At 34.4% G+C, this 21327-nt stretch overlaps 1 protein-coding gene across 1 annotated transcript; it reads left to right on the forward strand.

Annotated features, from left to right (window-relative positions):
• The first annotated feature begins 5761 nt into the window (after positions 1 to 5761).
• On the forward strand, positions 5762 to 20306 carry LOC131900910 (zinc finger protein 660-like). The gene is given in 3 exon segments (XM_059252230.1): positions 5762 to 7049; positions 16517 to 16612; positions 20029 to 20306. Coding segments are annotated over 3 exon segments (1662 nt in total).
• The last annotated feature ends 1021 nt before the right edge of the window (positions 20307 to 21327 follow it).

Genomic DNA, 21327 nt, shown 5'->3' on the forward strand with positions numbered 1-21327 from the left:
GATGCTATTGGCATTTTTTTATTGTCTGGACATATGATTTACTTTTCTCACCTTTCCTCTTTTTTGAGACAGGGTGTGTAACCATGTAGCCCTAGTTGGCCAGGAACTGAATATGTAGATCAGGATGGCCTAATAACCATAGATAATCACCTGTCTCTGCCTTTCAAATGCTGAGATGAAAGGCAAGTCTTTTTATAAATTTAAGATATTCTTAGGCAACTGAAAAATTGAAAGACCTATAGATAGACTGAGTGTCACTCTATTGGAGAAAAGTTATGTTGTGTCTCAGCATGTTAAGTGTCAGTTCACTTGTTCACATGTAAAATAGTGGTTTGGTTTAATTCAATCTTTGATTATTTTTAAATATGACAAAATTAATTCTTATAAGTTTAAATCTATCATGTTGGAGTTTTACAAGACAAAAAAACAGAAAAAAGTCAAAGAACAGGCATAATAATCAAAGATCAACTCATTGTCATGCTCAATAATCCCATAAAACCATTAAACCAGAAGCTATAATTTTTACACAGAAAATTTGAACAAACCTGTGCAGTCCCTGTGTTTGTTGCTTCATTCTCTCTGAGTTCATATGAAATCCCCCCATGTTAATTTAGAGGGCCTTGTTTTCTTGATATTTGCCATCCCTGTGGCTCTTACACTATCTCCACCTCCACTTCTGCAGGGTTTCCTGAGCAATGGAGGGGAGGTATTCGATAGAAAGATCTCATTTAGAGTTGAGTGTTCAAGGTCTCTGACTCACTGTAGAATTTCTGGCAGTATCTCTTTATTTTTGTATATTCTTTAGGAGAAACCTTCCCTGACAACATGTAAACAACACACTGACCTATGAGTATTGCAGAATGTCATGAGGAGCCATTTTATTGCTACAATTTTTCTTTCTTTAGATAAGCAGTATGTTGTTTTATCCTAATTCTATGGGCTTTCTAGTATCAAGTTTATGGTCATCTAAGAAATGTCAGGTATGGTATCCATCTAGAGAAATGGCCTTAATTCAAATCAATTATTGGTTACTTGCTCCATCAATCTTTGTTCCACCTTTGTCCTACCTTATCTTGCTGGCAGAATACCATTGAAGAAAATGGCTGTTTGGAATGAGTTGGCATATGTTTCTGTTGAAAATGCAGAAGTTGTTCTTCTTTCAAAGAAAATAGGGGTTTAGTGCTCTCTGTAGGCACTAGGCCTATGTCTCAATTTTCAATGATTTATATCATTATTGTCTTCAGTAATTAAATTTTATTTTCAGTTCACAGAGAGGAAGGGGTAAAACTAGCAAATGCCAGGCATGTTTGGGTATATACTTTGGTCTACTTCGCTAACATTCAATTGTTTGGAACACAATTTTTATAATGAAATGTGTCTTAGATTATAAGAGAGCGATATTTTGGACTCTGATTCCCCTATTATTTAGCAATATTTTTTTGATATCTTTCATGTATATCTGGAAGTTCCTACTGAATTTTGGTTCAATGCTACACTTCAAATGACATTAATTTTATCAGTCTCAACCTGTACTCCTGTCTAGAACCTCATCTCTATTCACCCTGTTCTATCTATTCAAACTTGTTTATTTATTTCCCTTCCTAAACAAGATATATCTGTTTCATTCCCCTTGTGCTTCTACAGATTGTGGCTTTGTTATCATTTTCTTCATGGCTCTTATCCACTAATAAGTGGACCATGAGTGAGTAGAGTCCATAACAGAATGTCTGATAAAGGTCTGAGGATGAGATTGGGACATAGGACATGGGGACATGGATGCAGAATTGATAATGTGCAACTAGTGTATTTGATTCTCTGGTAAGGATGGCCTCTGTTTGAAGAGAATTACTGCTGTAGTTTCAAGTAGGAACAAATCAATGAGTTATGAGATGAAAATTTGGATGGGGAAATCTGTGTGATCCTTTTTAGATTAGGGCAGGAGGGAAGAAATGTCTTCAGAAGTTGTGTTTTCTTCCAAATCTGGGGATGAGTCTTGAGGGATAGATTTAGAAGAGCAGAGAAAAAGGTGAAAATCAGCAATTTGCTTCCCTGCTTCCCTTCCCAGTTGGGTCCCTGGGTCTTTGTTTCTGCTGGATTTGGAGTGTGGACAATGCAATCAGGAATAGAAGGAAGGTTCAGCGGTGGGTTTTGGGATACTCTGACATAGGGAAGGATGAGGCTGCTGGAGTTATCCTACAGAGCTTGGGCTGAATCTGTTACATTGGAGTTAAAGAGTCATTGTGAGAGGTGAAGTCCTGGAGTTTACGTCTTTCCTGGCAGGAGGGCCTCTGGAGTTCCAGGGAATTCCTGCCAGAGTTGTGTGCTGAGATCAAGAAAGGTTGTGAAAAATGGTGTTAGAATTGGAAGATGTGTTTTAACTATTGGAGATGAAATCACAGGCAGCAGGGAACCTGCAGCAGGCCATTTTATCAGAGCTGAAGATGGGACTGTGGGATTGGATTAAGAAAAGAAAAAATTGAGGTGAAGGTCTACAGTTAGTATATCTGCTGTTCTGGCTGGAGTTACCTGTCAGTCTTAAATACTGTTTTTTGTCCCTTGTTTTCTATTGGTGTGCATGTTATGAATCATTTCATACCTTCTAATTCATAAAAAAATTTTCTCCTCCTTCAATTATAGCAGACAGTTTTGCTTACTACTGTAGTCAGTATCAGCCCTTATTCTCTTTAGAATTGCACTGTCCCTTGCTCTTTTGGTTAGTTCCTTCTCCTCTGAAATCAGTTATTATTCTAATGGGCTTTCCTTTACATGAGACATTTATTTCCCTTCTTCATATTTTATTTTATTTTTTTATAATTTATTTAATTTTATTTTATGTGCATTGGTGTGAAGGTGTCAGATCTCCTGGAACTGAAGTTACAGACAGCTGTGAGCTGCCATGTGGGTGCTGGGAATGGAACCTGAGTACTCTGGAAAAATAGCCAGTGTTCTTAACCACTGTGCCATCTCTCAAGCCCCCCCCCATCTTCATATTTTAATGCTCTTGTTTTGTTTTGTATATTAACTAGTGCTTTCTGTGTGGAATTTCTTTTTATATTTTTGCCTATTTGGTGTTGTGAAGGTTTCCAGTATCTGCAATGTTATGACTTTCTTGAGTTTGGCAAATTTGTCTTTCATCATCTTGGGGAAGATTTTATTTATGCCATTGAGGTAAGATTCTTATCTTACATATATATACATACATATATATATATATATGTATATATATATATATTACTATAGTTTTGATCATTACCTGTGTAATATTTTTAGTACTATATTTAGAAATACAAATATATATGTGTCTGTTTCTGATATGCAGTTAAATTGCTCTTCTTGTTTTTACTGAGTTTGATATTATATTTGCTATTTTTCTGTCTTACTTATAAAGCTTTATCTTGACTTTTCTTATTATATTCCTGTTACAACTTCACTTTAGACTGAGTTCTCATCAATAAATCTATCCTTTTTTGGAATTTTTTTGAAACTGGACTGTCTTCATTTACGTCTTTGTGTTTCTTACATCACTCAGGTTTTTTAGGTTCTTCTCATTAATTTTATTGGGCTGTTTGTCTAATTTAAGCACTTTTTCTACTTTAATAGTGTTTATGATAGTTCTTCCATCTTTTGTATCATGGCAATTATGGATTGAAGAATATTTCTATGAGACTGATAGACTTTGGGGGGTGGTGGTAAAATGCTGGCTTTATTCTTTATATTCTATGTGTGATTTTCTATTATTTTGATTAAACACCATTACCAGAAATGTGTAAAACTAAGAGTTTCATTGGGGTTAAGGTACCATGAGAATAAGACTCCATTATGCCATGGGATGAAGTCAAGAGGCAGTAAATGTGGCAGAAAGAACAGATAACATTGAAATGTCAAATTTCAAGGAAGTACCTGAAAGGAAGCTAAAGATAGTGTATATTTCTTACACTTCAAGGTCCTAACTCACTTCCACCTTTTATACATTAAGGCCATACTACGAGTCAAATAATCTGGCTACATGAAAACAAAGTTGTCAAGTGTGTGACCTTTTGGAACATTGTTATTCAAACTAGCATATGTAGTGATCACATTCTGTGATCTTGTGATCAAAATTAGTCCTGTGAACTATTTTGTAATTTCTGTCTTCTATGCACAAAGAAGACTTACCAGACCACAATAAGTACACGGAAGCTTATTGTGTAGGCTAGATATAGCATTGGTGGTGGGGTGTCATGTAGGCACAGGGGCTGAGCAAAATTGCAAGAAGGGCATCCCATTGTAAGGGTGAATGTAGGAGTATTCTGGACAGAGATAATCAGTCTAGCTATGGGCACATAGGGTAGAATATAGATTAGAACCTGGGATTGGTGTGGTTATGTGGATGAGGGGATATTTTGGAACCATCAATCTGAGAACAAGTATAAAATATATGTCTCCAGACTGGGATCAAAGTGCTGATGATATGCATGAAGGAGAATAGGGAAATATTCTATGCTCCCTTGCTAGGGACAGAAGAAAGCCAGGGTCCTTCATAATGTTTGTAAGGGTTAGCAGTACATGTTGTAGTTTCTATCTTGATGATGTGTTCAGAAAATGACACAGAGTTTATTACTTATGCATTTGTTGCAAGTGGATGAGAGGATATGTTGGCATGGACCTACTTGCTCACTCTTATGGAGGACAGTAATAAATCAGAGTGGATGGCAGCCATGATTGATCATGTTCTGGTGTATGCCTACAGAAGAGATCAGGAGCATTATGTCTTTGTGGGAAACAATGAGGGAGGTGCAATACAGGTTGTTCTGTTAAGTAAAAAGGAAAGAAGGATGTTACCAAGGAGGAGTAGAGTCAACAAAAAAACTATGATTTCTTGGACTATGATTGTGTCAGCAAAAATAATCATAGCAGGGAATACAAGAGACATGTTTCCAATTTACATGACAAGTCATAGAGAGCTTCATTTTTTCCCCAAAATTATTGTGTAAGTTTGCCTGTTATATGTCTTCATGAATACCAAACATTCCATTAATGACACTCATTTTTTAAAGGACATTTAATTCCTACAGCCAAACTTAGAAAATTTCCTACTATACAGCATTGATAGGTTCCACAAACTGCTGTCATTTTATGCACTATATTCTCATATTGTTTTCAAATCATTTTACAAATCAAGAGTTTGTTTGTTTTAATTTTTCCAGATCTGTCATATTACCAGACTCAGGAGGTTTTTCAACAGAAGTACAAACAAGATTCTTTACAGGAACAAAGAGCAGGCTTAGGTGAAAATTGTGGTCTTGACATGTTACATACAAGGAAATTCTGGAATTATCATGGTGACAACAGAGACTTTGAATTATGTTTCAATGAGAATTATGTTTTTGAAAAAGATACCAAAAGTATTAGTTATGAAAAACATCAAGGACCCCTAGCGTGTCCAAGCAGAGCACACTCTGTGAGAGTTACAAGTTCAGAACCAAATGATTATATCAAAAAATATTCACACCAAGCATGGACACCTGGCTATTCTCTACATGGGTATGTGAAAACTTCACAAAGGGACATACATCCAAAGATTTTTGATAAGTACTCAAAGACTTCTTTGCACCAACATGACCATATCAAAGAGAAACATTGGACAAAAAATCAAAAAGACCAAATTCTTTATGAATTCTCAAACTCTACTCAGTATAATGGAACTAACACTCAAGATATTTATGAGACACAAACAGGTGATGCATGTATGAAGGTCACAATTGAATCCTCAAATCTAGAGATGGATAATATAAAGCATACTGGAACAAAATTTTGCCAGGTTAAAGACTGTAATGAATTATTTGATTTTAATTCAAATATAATTCAAAATGTTTCAAGTCACACTGCAGAAGAGAAACCATACAGATATAATGCATGTGGAAAGTCTTATAACAAACTCTCATACCTTCATATTCATCACAGAATCCATATTAGAGAGAAACCTTATATATGTGATGAATGTGGAAAGTCCTTTGTTCAGTCCTCCACTCTTCAATGTCACAAGAGAATCCATACTGGAGAAAAGCCTTATAAATGTGATGAATGTGGAAAGTCCTTTGTCCAGTCCTCCAAACTTCAATGTCACAAGATAATCCATACTGGAGAAAAGCCTTATAAATGTGGTGAATGTGGAAAGTGCTTTAGGAATGGCTCATCTCTTTGTGATCATCAGAGAATCCATACTGGAGAGAAACCTTATAAATGTGATGAATGTGGAAAATCCTTTGTCCAGTCCTCCAATCTTCAGTGTCACAAGAGAATCCATACTGGAGAAAAGCCTTATAAATGTGATGAATGTGGAAAGTCCTTTGTCCAGTCCTCCAAACTTCAATGTCACAAGAGAATCCATACTGGAGAAAAGCCTTATAAATGTGATGACTGTGGAAAGTGCTTTAGGAATGGCTCATCTCTTCATGTTCATCACAAAATCCATACTGGAGAGAAACCTTATAAGTGTGATGAATGTGGAAAGTCCTTTGTCCAGTCCTCAAATCTTCAATGTCACAAGAGAATCCATACTGGAGAAAAGCCTTATAAATGTGATGAATGTGGAAAGTGCTTTAGGAATGGCTCATCTCTTTGTGCTCATCAGAGAAACCATACTGGAGAGAATCCTTATAAATGTGATGAATGTGGAAAGTCCTTTGTCAAGTCCTCCAATCTTCAATGTCATAGGAGAATCCATACTGGAGAGAAACCTTATAAATGTGATGAATGTGGAAAGTCCTTTGTCCAATCCTCTCAACTTCAACGTCATAGGAGAATCCATACTGGAGAAAAGCCTTATAAATGTAATGAATATGGAAAGTGCTTTAGGAATGGCTCATCTCTTTGTGCTCATCAGAGAATCCATACTGGGGAGAAACCTTATAAATGTGATGAATGTGGAAAGTCCTTTGTCTAGTCTTCCAAACTTCAATGTCATAGGAGAATCCATACTGGAGAGAAACCTTATAAATGTGATGAATGTGGAAAGTGCTTTAGGCACGGCTCTTCTCTTCATGTTTATCATAGCATCCTTACTAGAGGTAAACCACAGAAAAAATAAAAATGCATCAAGTCTTCTACCCATTGCTCTCCTGTTAATGATCATTACAGAACTCATATATGAGTCAAGCCTTATAAATTTAAAGAATGTGAACATTCATTTACCACATCCTCAACACTTCTTCATCTTTCCTAAACCCATACTGGAGAAAAACTTTACAAATATGAAGAATGTGGAAAATGAAGACATCAGAAAACTCATTAGAAAGAAACTTGAAGAAATTCTGTAATAATTATCAACTTTATTTCAGTATGACATATTTATGCAATAAAATTTCCTTCTGAATTTGTGGAATAAAAAAAACTGTTATCAATATTCATTCCTTAGACAGTATCACAAACATCACTTTAGGAAGCCCTACACTTGATGTGAATTTGGAAATGTTTATTCAGAAGTAGACCTTGTAATTACTAAATACTTATTTAAAAATTAGCTATGCATATTGCTTTATGAAAACATTTATTCTCATTATTTACAGTGAGTTCTTGTTTGAAAACACTAAAGCAATAGCAATGTGAAACAGAAGAATTCTTGCTAATAGATGATTAATGACTGCAATACAAAGTCCAAGTAGCTACATAATTATTTTATGTAATTTGTGGAAGATGATATTGACTTACATGTGATATTATTATATTCTATGCATTTATTATATTCCCAATATTTTAACATTTGAAGAGTGTATATTAATGATTGTTTTTTAACCTCATATTAATTTCTTGTTTTTATGAGTACAAATAAATGTATTATACCTTTTGTTTATTTATATTTCCTTGACAAGTTGAATCTTCATTTAAAAAAAATGATGCCATTATGAAGATTAGTTATTTCAGAAATGGAAATTATAATAAAAACACATCATTAAAATTTAAACTGCATTCCGTAGAAAACTATAAGAGTGGAAATAAGCATATGCAAAGAACAATATTATAAGTCCAAAGGAAGAAGGGAAAAGGATTATTTTAAGTAAACTGTGTCTCTATTTTCACATTGAGATAAGATAATGCTTGATCCCCTTGATTACTACAATTCTTCTTCCCTCTTTTCTTGCTCATAGAAACTCACAGAGTTTTAACTAGCAACCAGGGAGCCTTCATGTGACCAAACTTAGCCCTCTACATATATGTAACATGTTTGTAGTTTGTCTATTTGTGGAAGTAATAACAATGGGAGCAGGGTCTGTCCCTAATGCTTTAGTTGGCTCTTTAGAGCCCATTCCTCTTATTGGATTGCTTTGCCTAACCTAATTTCAAGGGGAGGGTCTTAGTATTAGAGCTAATCGATAGGTCATTCTTTGCTGATATGCATGGGAGGCTGCCCCCTTTCTTAACAGAGACAGAAGGGGAGTAGATTGGGGTGTGGAGTGGAATTGGGGAAGGAATTGGAGAAAAGGAGGGATGGGAAAATGAGGTCAGGATATAAAATAATTAATAAATTATTAAATTTGTAGAAGAATAACAGTACAAACACACAGACAAAAAATTTTGTTTGTACATTGACTGCTGATGAGTCTCAGTGTAGAATAGTCATTCTTAACTTTTCTAATCCTGTGACATTTTAATATAGTTCTCAATTTCTTGGTGACCATAAACTATAACATTATTTTCATTGCTCTTTAGTAAGCATAATTTTGTTCATGTTATAAATTGTAACGTACATATCTGATATTGCTGACAGTCTTTCAAGATCCCTGGTAAAAGGTCATTGCACCCACCAAAGGGATTATGACCCACAGGTTGAGAACTGTGGCTGAATGATTTCTAAAAACTGATTATGTAGAGAGAAATATATACAAGCAAAAATAAACAAGATATAACTTATTCTTCAAATATTGTCAAGTGAAATTCAAGGTAGATACCTGATAACCTAGGATCTTTGAACACTTGTCAAAAATTGGCTAAATGACTCCTTAAGAAATCTATATAAATGCTTTGACAAATGCTAAAATGAGTGTTCTTTTAAAGCAAATGTAAATGCTAAATTGCTCTGGGAGATTTCATAAGCTGTTTTGAGTATAATAATATAAAATAAAAATATGTATAAGTCACAGAAAAATCTTCCACACCTTTAAACCTTCACAAATTATTCATTTCATAGAGAAAATAATTCAAATGCCCAGTCTGTATCAATATAACTTTGAGACATGGAATCTTTTCCTACAGAACTTAAACTTGAAATATATCACATATCTTCACCCACAATGATATTTATTGAAAATTATTGTCACTCTTTAATCATTTAAAGAATGTTGTGGAGTATTATTTGAAAGAATATTTATACTTGATATTTCCTTAATATCATAAATCTTCACTGAATATTTCCTTAATCTTACTCCCTATCTCATATTGTAAAATACATCATGCTGATTTTAGCAATGACTCAGTGTCATATTAGAACTTTGAGGATTCCCAAGAGTAGAAGAAATTGTGTATGCATTACTATAAATCAAACCACTAAAAAAATTACAATTGGAGGCATATTCATAACTCAGGCTGTATTTATTCTGTAAGTAAATTTCTATTTTTTAAATGTTATAAGAAGTGCATCTAGTGTGTTGTTTTCTTTGCCTATTATCCTTTATTTTGAGGCAAGGTTTGATTGTTGTCAATATGTAAGTGAATCCATTTACTATAAATAAGACTTCCACAATTGAAAACATTAACAGAAAATTCAATAAGTAAAAGAAATAATGAGTTGTGTTACACAGAAAGATTATTCCATCAGAAAACCTCAGAAAATTAAGTGCATGTGGTATGTTCTTGTGGGTGTAGGTAGGTATGCATATACCTATACTATCATATGAAATCATATAAGATCATGAACATTGAAGAAAATCATCTGAAATGAAGACAAGCTTATTTGAAATCTTGCCTGTGGTATTTTATTCCAAGGCTATTTAGCTCAATTTCTGTTGTTACGTCTTGATATAGAATTTAATAGTTTTTGGAGCACATGGACAAATGGTAACTCACCATGTAGAATCAGTAAGATCTATGCCATCTGCATGGATTAAGCCTCTAAGTAGCTCCTGAAGTTCTAATCTCATTATTAGTCCCCTACTACTCACAACCACTTTCAACTGTCATAGAAAAGCAGAAAAGGGATCTGAATACTTCTCTCAGGTTATACTACTGCCTCGATTTTTGGGACCCTCAATTCTGTCTGTTCTGTTTAGAGATTTCTATTTTGTCTCCTTCAAGTTTGTCTCTATGTTCATAAATACATGATCATCTTGCTCTATTATTATTTTTATTAGCTTATTTTTGCACAGACTTATTTTTCCTCTAAACAGCTTTGACATCATCAAGCCATTATCTTAGTGTCCGGTGAGTGTTCTGGGGTTTCTCTCATGCAATGCCAATTTTCCTATGAGTACATAGGACATAGAACATTAGCAGACTTCTTTACTGATCATGACTGGACAGTGTGTGAAACAGTCAAAATCCACTGACTTGTCATATCTTATGCTGTTTTCTCTGTGTCTCATAGCCACATTATAAATTGGGTATGATCTGGATTTAGGAAGTCATAATCAAAGTCCTGACTCACACAGAGAATTTAAAATGGAGGATTTTTTTACAAGACAACACATACTATAGATCACACCTCTGCAGGAAATCAATGGGTTCTTAAGTGCAATTGTTCAACAGTATAGAATAGTGTATGGGCCTTCTGTTTGATCAATGTTCTGTGTATATGTGTGTGTTTCTCTCTTGTAACTTTTTGCCACAGTGTGAAGGGAGTTAGCTCTGTTCTTAGAAAACATTGGTTCTGAATTTAAAAAAAAAAAACTTTGTCACAAGTTAAGAAGTGACATTATGGAAAAAGTTATGTCAACCAAACGGGGTGTTCCTTTAATTGTGTCAATTAAGTGGAGTAGTTGAATACTAAGGTGTAGGACACTAATGGGTCTCTTTGCTGAAGTACGGGCTTGAAAAATGTAAGACTCTGCTCACTACATACATGCTTTATCATGGGCCTGATTTTAATCATGTGCAAACTTATTTATGTGTAGGCATTGAAGCATATTGTTTTTTTTTTATTTCAAGGAAAATACACAGTACTTTCCATTTCCAATGTACCACAAACTATGTCAGATGACTTTTCTTTATTTCCTCAGAGCTGTAATATTTGGAGCCATCAATACAGAAAAACTTAAAGGTAAAAAAGAGGGAGGGTTTATGAGGAATAAATTAATATAATGTATTTGAAATGACTTGTAATTGCAGTTTGAGCAATGTGGAGATCCCAGTTTATTAGGAGAAAAGAGGCATCATTTAGCTCAAACATAGTGGAGAATATGTTTGTCATGATTTCAGAGTATTTCCCTGCCTTACATCCATAAATGAAAATATGTCTGTTTCAGGACAACACAGCCAGTGAAATTGTTTCAGACATATATTCTCTTAGATCTTAAATTTAAAATCTTTGGTATAGAACCTCATCGTAAAAGCATGGTTAAAGAAGGTATCTTTTCACTGACGAGGCAGATTCCTCACCTAGTCTCAGTGAGTCCAATGTGTCTTGTGCAGGTGTGGAATTAATACAGTAGGGTCAGACTAGATGATACCATGCAGAAAACAACCATGCAATTCAGATTCCACATATGTCTTGTTGGAAGCTATTAGTTTACACGCAGTTACCAAAAAGTTTCTGGGAAAATACAGGTGAATTAACAGAGTTGTAATTTGTTATACTTGCTGTAAGGAGAATCACATGGCTTATTTCTTATCATTATGCTTCTGTCTGTTTCTCTAAACTGGTTACACTTAATTCTACTCCCATTTTTATTTTGTTCCACCTACTCTGGATTCCAGTCTCTTTTCTTTGTGCAGAGTCTTGACATACATATTTGGATTGTGGTGAGAAGATTATTCATTAATGAAGGAGGAGGTTATGCTGCTGAATTTCCTATCCAAAGAAGGTCATTGCATCTTCACTTTAGGAGTAGTTTCGCCTTAATCCTGTTTAGGGCTTTTTAAAATTTGACTTCCTATCTAATGAGAGGAAATGGCATTCATTAGTATCCTATTGAGAAGTTATGCATAGGTTATAGTAACTAGAACATAAATATTGAAATTTAAACACCACCATGGAGTTCCTGTGCATTCCTCATTTCTGCACAGAGACATACACATGATACAACCCTGACTCAAGTAAGTCCCTTTCCTTAGAGCAAGAAAAAGACAAAAAGTAAAATTTGCCTAGTTCCAAACATTATTTGGGTGTTTGAGTAATTATTTTGCAATTAATGTAGAAAACAAAGATAAACTTATCATGTTTGTGGATTTCTATGTAGTCAATGCCACTTCCCGAGATTATTAAATGCATTCCACTTATAATTAAATTAATGAAGTCCAGTTTTACAAAGCAGCCTTAAATATGAGGGCATTTTGTAGCCATTAATAAGTGTTAAATTGCCAAAAAAAATTATGTTAGAGTGTGGAATTCAGTTTTCTTCGCTAACACATTAAGGTATTAGAGGGTTCCTGGAAACTCACATACAATAAGGAATATCACCTGTTTCTCCTCATTTTTCTCCCATAATTACTAAACAGTAATGGTGGGTTAAGTAATGTTACTGTGAATATATCTGTGGAAAGTTTTAATCATGGGTCTCACTGCAAAGTTGCAAAACCATAGTACAACAAATTGTATCATGGTAACCAATGCGAAAAGTCAGTAGAGACTTTAGAGGGGAATACATTGCCTTCATGCTGTTTGGACACAAGCAACTAGATTTTTTACCCAGTTGAAGAGTTACTTTCATCTGCAACTACCCCACAGATACTGTTTGCTTTAATCAACTACATCACAATAAGAGAATGTGAGGGTTCTTAATGCTTCTCAATGTCAGCTTTGCTCAGCATCAATTTGAAATGCCCACCTGACTCTGCTAGATCTAACAAGTCAATGTAACCATGTTGCCAGGTCTGTAATAAAGGCATTCATGCTGGCCAAACAGCCTACCTACCTGAATGCAGGAAAGTAGAATGTATCATTTTCTCTGCCTCTGCAACCTCATGTTGTTCTACATCTCAGCTCTTTTATAGTACACAGAGTGAGCTTTTATGATCCTGCCTTCCAGTCTCTTAGTGTGGTAGAAAGTACATCGGACTTTTCTTGCTTTGAAATCAAAATATTATCAGGAAGGTGAAATTTTGAGATAAAGTTTCCTGAGAGGATCTGCACAGAATGGGAAAGAGAGATGGCTTTTTCTTGGGCAAATGAATGAATGGAGTGGATTTGAGACCTATTGACTGTTCTTTTACAAATGCTTCTTTTTCTGTGATCTCAAATCTTTACATTACCTCTCAGTTTTTAAGAGGCTTTATTTTTCTTTTTCTGAAGTGGTTGTCAAGGTAAAGTCTTTTGAATGCATGCCCCATGTATGCTGCTTTCCACTGTTTTCTCACCATTTTATTTTTTAGCATAAATTCTCTGAGTTAATGCATAATGCAACCTTTTGGTAGACAAAAAGAACATGCATTCATCTGTCCTACTGAGAATGGTGTTGAGACATTTCACATGAATGAGAAAGAAGCCATGTTCCATGATCATTTTCCCCAGGTATCCATTTGTTCAATATAGGCTTTTCCAAGAAGGAGGCACTGGGAAAAAGGATAACATGGCTTCCTTCAATGTATAATGTTTAAAGTAGTATTGCTATGAAAGACATACTGTGTTATATACTAAGATGAAATGTTTAAGTGCAATACAAATTTCCAAATGGAATTTGCCAGATATAAGGTGGTATGAAATTATTGTATCAGAAGTTTGTGGATGTAACCAACGATCTTATTAAATAAGAAACACAGAGCCGATTCTGAGAAGAATGCCAAGAGGTCAGAACTAAGAGCCTTACTCTTCCTGTTTCAGCCAAGAGAGCTCTCCAAAAGGGGCCTACTTCCTGTGTGTATGTCTTTAAATAGTCTTTCTGTTCTGCCTTCTCATTGGTTGTAAACCCAAACACATGACTGCCCTCATTACTGCCTGTCTGTAGAGACTTCCAGGTCTTCTATGGTTGGTATTGAGATTAAAGGTGTGTGTCTCCAATGCTGGCTATATCCTTGAAGACACAGAGATCTACCTAGCTCTGTCTACCAAATGCTGGGAATAAAGGCGTGTGCCACCACCGCTACGCTCTTGCTATGGCTTTAATAGCTCTGACCCCTGGGCAACTTTATTTATTAACATACAATTAAAATCACATTTTAGTGCTAATAAAATACCACCATAGAAGTTTCCATCTTTTTATTTTTCTGTTTTGTGGCTAGATTCAAAGGGTCTATTCTATCATTTCCCTTTGCTAGCTACTAACATTAAAGTGAACTTGCAATGCCCTTGTGTTGTGATGATACCTGCTAACAATCACTCCCCTGGGAGTAGATGCAATATTACATCCCATGGTTATATAATACATTTTTTTGAACAAATGAACAAATGGAGAACTTGTAGGTACTTATATTTCTGTGGATTTCACAAACAATCAAAAAGTCTCAAAAAGGAAAATTTAGTTGATTGGTTTTGATGTGTCTTCATTAACAACCAAAAGTACTAAATTGAGTGTAAGGATGGCATTATTTAAATACAGCTTTTGCAAGTGAATCTAAAAGAAACTTTTTCACTGTTTAAAATAAACTTAAGAGAGAATGTAATCATTTGCCTGAAATACTGTAAAGTGATGAAATTTTAGAGAGAAACATGGAAACTAAAGGGAATGTCTCATTGGAGACAATGTTGCTATAATTTTTTTACTCTGCCTCAGTTGCAATCAAGTATATTACTTGCCCAGGGTGAGAAATACTTTCAGGTGAGGCTACCCCTCAGATTCCATCCACTATTTCAAATACAGGTATCAGTTATATTTTAATTAATGATCTCAGGAAAATGGAATGTGAGGAAGGGGTCTGTACAACTTCATACAGCTGTGTTCAGACTCAATTTAAAGCAGGGTACTGACACCACATACCCATGTGGTATAGATTTCCATGATCTTAAAGAGTAAAGGACCCTCTCAAGGCAGGAAAGACAAAGCTAAGTTTCAGTCTGCCTGTAAAAGTTCATGGTTTCATCATCTCTGCTGTGGCACAAGTGTCCAATTGTGATTTTAAAAAAATACTTTCTGATCTCTGAGTATGGAATGCAGGTGCTGCAGCCTTTCACACAGAATAGTATCAGAAAGATGAAACTTAAACTTCCTGACAGGATCCATTAAGAAGGGGAAGGACAGATGGCATGTTCTCAGGTAAATTCATGCACAAGGATGGGATGGTTTGACATTCAACACATAAATGCTTCATTTGCAGAGCTCTTGACCTTCACTATAATTCCCCACTAGAGGAAAACTATGTTTTTGGGTTTTATTATATTTTTAATATAAATTTTTTATTATCACTATCATCTCTGTTCTATATTCTGCTTTCCACTCTTTCCTGCCTCTTTTATTTTCCAGTATGACCTAACTACATCAATTAATGACCTGAAATATTTACAAATTTTCTGATATTAGAGATGATTATTGAAACAAAATTCCTACTGAGCACAAATTCCGACATTATTTATCACTGAGAAAAGATGCATATTTCATGAAATGTTTGGATATTGGGTACTTTGATTTCATGAAGAAGTCACAATGTGCTCCCTCTTAATATATAACTTTTGAAAATTGCAGATTACTGATAATAAAGAGAATTCTTTAGTTAAATCCTCTTTCCTGGGGTAAATAAGGACTCAAACCATTATAACAAAGAAAAACTGAATTTTCACTTCAGAGTCCATTGACATTCAAGGATGTGGCCATCAATTTCTCCAAGGAGGAATGGGAATGCCTGGACACATCTCAGAGGGATTTATACAGAGAGGTCATGTTGGAGAACTACGGCAACCTGGTTTCTGTAGGTGAGAATAAATTCTTTCATCTTTGCTGCTTACACCTATGAATGTCTAGTAACATATTAGTATTTGAATTGTCTTCTATCAATGAATTCCAGCTCCCAAATATTACTGGATATTGGTTAGTGTAATATTTATTTAAAAATTTCTTATTCTAAATGCTTTTTTAATTTAGCAAATACTCCCTTAAATCCCATATATATATATATATATATATATATATATATATATATATATATATATATATATATATATATGCATATATAGGCACATACATTTGCAGTTACTCAGTAGCAATAATGTGTGAATACAGTCTGATTCCCACAGTTTTATTTTTGTAATGGCATAATGTATACAAAGTTGATTGTATACACAATTAAAATTATGGATTTCTTAAAACTCTATAACACTTGTCAAGTATAGACTAATAAGACTTCATTTCTCAGTCTTTCCTTATGTACCTTCATATCCACTGAGTACAAGCTTGTGTTAGAACTCACCTCTTTTCCATATCATGTAACTAAATTTTCATATGTCTCTTCTAATTTGCAGGCCTTTCTATATCAAAACCAGAGCAAGTCACCTGGCTTGAACAAAACAATGAACCCTGGATCATGAACACAGAAGAAGCAGAGGGTAGAGAAGCAGGTAAGTTGGAAGGAAGCAATGGTTAATGTGTAGAGTACAAAACAAGAAACAAACCATACCTGCAATGGGATTAGACAGCTCCTCACTAGAAGTGATGCCTGAGAATTTCATTTAGAATAGTACCCTAAGATCTAGCACCCAGAAAATTTTGGTTGATTTTTCCTCATTTCATCAGAAGAGTGATTAGATGAAATTTAGTATGCCAATAGCAATTTGACAATGTATGTGGCACTTTATTTTGTGTTCCTGTAAATGTCTGAATTTTTCTCCTGTATGCCAGTGATTCAGGTTTTTTGTTTACTTTTAGAATATTTTTAAAATACATCAACAAGGCACAGACAGTGGAAAGATTTTTCTGAAAACTACTCTCTAATCATGTGTATGCCACATATATAGTCAATAAATATATAAATATATTCTTCAGATTATCAAAAAAAGGATTGTAATCATAGTTACTCCTTTTTGTATTTGCTATTCTTCACTACTCTATCATCACTTTTATAACTTAATACTGTTTTAATTCCTCATTCTTTTTAACAATAGTGTTTTCAATTATCTATTCTGTGGAAAAGAACCCTATATCCCCATTCTCCCTAATCTCTGTAGAAAACATGGAGACCCAATCTTTTTTTTTTTTTTTTGGTTTTTTGAGACAGGGTTTCTCTGTGTAGCTTTGCGCCTTTCCTGGGACTCACTTGGTAGCCCAGGCTGGCCTCGAACTCACAGAGATCCGCCTGGCTCTGCCACCCGAGTGCTGGGATTAAAGGTGTGTGCCACCACCGCCCAGATTGGAGACCCAATCTTAAAAGCTAGCATACACATATTTGAGAAAATATGCAGTATTTGTCTTTCTGGGTTAAGTCACTTAGGACATTTCTTTTCAGTTGCATCTATTTACCTACAATATACATAATATCAAAAACAAATGAATGAATTTTTTAGCATATAACCTAACAGAGATAAATCAAATGGCATAAATAATTCATTATGTCACATGTCCTAAAGTTGAATAGATGGAACAATAAAAACTTCTCAACTAAAGAAAGCCAGATGGATTCAGGACAGAAACGCACCAGACCATCAGAGAAGAACTAACATAATATATTTCCAATTATATGACAAAATGGAAATTTTCCACTTCAAGAACATCTCAACATAATTATCTACTAGGATCAAGGTGGCTTCATCCAAGATATGTTAATGGAAATCAACTTAAGTAAATCAATACATGTAAAATATTAGGAGAGCAGACTATAAGAAAGAGACCAAATGATTTCCTCATTGAACACAGAAAAGGCTTTTAACAAAATACAACTTTCCTTCATTATAAAAATTCAGCAGTAGGAAAAACATATATACATGAAATAGAATATATTTTTTGCAAGGTAATTACGAACATAATCATCTAAATGAAGAAAACTCAAAAGAGTTCTATATAATTGGGAAAATAAAGGATACTCACTCTCTCCATACCTGTAATATGTTCTGTTTGAAGTCCTAAGTGTCAGTCTAAGATAAGATGAAGTTCAAGGACATACAGATAGGAAAGAAAAAAGTCATGGCATCCTCATTTCACATATTTATTTTATACCAGAAACTTTAAAACAAGATACTTATGCTAGGTGCTATGGTTATTACTAGTCTTTTCTTCACCTTTTGTAATGATTTTCCATCTATCATAATTGAACAAGTCTCTTGAATTTTTGTTTCCCAATTCATAGTGTTTTTCTATCTAAAATCTCTAATCAAAAATTATAGACACCTAATGAATGCTCTGACAAGGAGAGTTGCCATGTACCATGGGTTATCCCCATTATTGTTTGTCTAATGCAAAAGAGTGTGACTTAAAATGATACAATCACTACCAATAAAGCTGGAGTAACATTCTGAAGTTATTTATGTTTTGTATACATATTTGAAAAAATACATACATAAATACATAAGAGTAACAATTATCCAGTGGAGGTTATATTATTGATTTGGGGATATGGGAAGAGTTGGAGTGAAAGTGGCTAGGATACGCTTGAAATGAAATGATATAATTATATTATAATTAAATCTATCTTAAAAAATAATTTTTGAATTTAACATGTAAACTCTGAGTTATGATATTTTGCTTTGAAATAGAATTCTACATCTCAGTCTACTTTGAAAATATAACTTTTATTCAGTAAGGCTTTTATAAATTCATTTTGGTGGGGACAGAATTTCTCTGTGTAACTGTCCTGGCTGTCCTGGAACTTGCTCTGTAGTCCATGCTGGCCTTGAACTCACAGAGATTTGCCTGAGTCTGCCCCCAGAGTTCTGGGATTAAAACCTCTGCTTCCTGAGTGCTGGGACTAAAGACATGTGACACACCACTGCCCAGCTTTCCTTTTTTCTGTTTCTGAATTGAAACCATTTTAGAAATCTATGACTCTTTGGAAAAACATTGTAATGCACTCTGGCCACCATTTACAGTCTGCATTCAAGTCATTGAAGAGCACATTAAGAAAAAGCCAGACTATGATTCATATTTAAGGGCCATCTGTGATCATTCTATCAGTTAGTTACACTAGGACAGGACATAGTGAGGCCAAGATCAACATTCGCATTGCTGACAATTAGTTTTACAGTGGAGCAACCCATGCATCTTAATGTTGCCCAGGGCTACTTTGCCTAATTGGTTCCATTGGCAGTTTTTCTTGCCTGGGCATATAATTTACTTTTCTTACCCCTCCCCTTTTTTGAGACAGAATCTCCATCCATGTAGCCATGATTGGCCTGGAACTGAATATGTAAATCAGATTGGCTTCATACCATAGAGATTCACCTACCTCTGCCTCTGCTTTCCAAATGATGAAATGAAAGACCAGTCGTTTATCAATTTAAGATATTCTTAGGCATCTGAAAAAATAAAAGTCTTTTAGAATTAGCACTTTGATTGTGAGGATTTTGAAAATTTCTCTCCTCATGGCCATAAAGCTCCGTGGACCTACGTATTCACTTTTATTAATAATTATTAATCTGAGAAAATATATATACAATATTTTTTCAATTTCTATCATTTTATCATTTATAAGCTCAGAAATGTGATTTTCATCTAACTTGATAATGCAATTTCCAATTGAAAATGTGTTTAATAATGGCTAATAGTTTCATTTCATATTCTAAAAATAATGTTTACAGTTGTTAATTACATGACATGCTTAAAGTGGATCCTTTCAAACTTTACATATTATAAAATACAAGTTCATCATATGGACTTCTCCATGTTCATAATGTTTGGACGTTAATTCCTTATGGAAGAAGTGCTGAAGGTTTGTGTTACATCTTTTTGCTACTTTCCACATATTGGTGTCATTTTATGAAAAAATTTCTATATTATTTTTGTCTAATTCTACAGTTAGATAATAATTGCCTTTCATTTCTTCTAGATCTGTTTTGTTATTCCATTCAGGAGTTTTTCCCAAACGAGTATACACAGGATACTTGCCAAAGAGAAATATCTGAACAGTTTGGATGTAATAGCCTTGGTGAATTACACATAAGGAAGTTCTGGACATGTAGATCTGATAATGAGGACCCTGAGTCGTGCGCTGATGGAATTGATCTTCATCCAGCACCCATCACTGGCATTCCTGACAGAATAGATGAAGAAGTTGCAGCTTCTCCTCACAAAGCTAATTCTGTATCATTTCCATTCAGATCCTGAAATTTCCTTTCAAATATTCAATATGAGTCAAGCCACACTGAAGGGAAACAACCAAAATCCAAAGCATGTAGACAGTATTTCACCCACCCTTCAAAATTTGAGGGGAATCCAAGGTTCAGTGTTGGTCAAAAATATAAGAAATTTGGAAGGAGTTACAGGAAATGTTCAGACCTCCTTAGAATTAATGTGGTTCGTACTGGAGAAAAATTGTACAAATGTAAAATGTGTGGAAAGTTGTTTTGTATATTATCAGTACTTAAGAAGCATTATAAATCCATATGACAAAAGAATTATATAAATATCTGGAGCATGACATGTTCCTTCTACATGCTTCAAAATATAGAGCTCATTGTAAAATTCATACTGAAGAGAATGATTTCAAATGTACTGAGTATGGCAAGTACTTTGCCCATGGGTTTTCTCTTCATCTTCCTCAGAGAACTGATACTGGAGAAAAAACTTTTATATGTGAAGCATGTGTCAAGTCTTTCACTCAGAGTTCAACATTTCATATTCATCAGAGGATCCATACTGGACAGAAATTATACAAATGTAAAGAATGTGGCAAGTCATTGTGCTGTCTATGATCAATGAAACAAAAGATTGTCAGAATTAGACATATAAAAATTCTATAAAGATACAAAATATTTATTTTGAATAAAGATATAAAATGTTTATTGTCTTATGCCAGAAATTGAATAATGACTTTAGCAACTTTTTTCTGGGGAATTTTCTTGGACATTCTGACTATGAAGAGTTAATAATACACTGCCGGTAATATGGCAAACTGCCAAGCCTGGCTTGGAAATTTCATATTGGTCTAGAGTCCTTAAAGCCAGAAAAGCTACCAGCCTGAGAGCAGGCTGTCATGTGCCTCTAGATTCGTATAAATTGTGTTGTGGAGTTGATGAGGAAAATTGATTGTAAAAGATAATTGTTTAAGAATAATGACTAAACTTCAGGAAAAATGTTTTTAAAATGTAACACTGTTTTGTTATATTGCATCAATGTTGACTAAACT

The sequence above is a fragment of the Peromyscus eremicus genome, unplaced genomic scaffold (assembly GCF_949786415.1).
Source record: "Peromyscus eremicus unplaced genomic scaffold, PerEre_H2_v1 PerEre#2#chrX_unloc_1, whole genome shotgun sequence".
Classification (NCBI taxonomy): Eukaryota; Metazoa; Chordata; class Mammalia; order Rodentia; family Cricetidae; genus Peromyscus; species Peromyscus eremicus.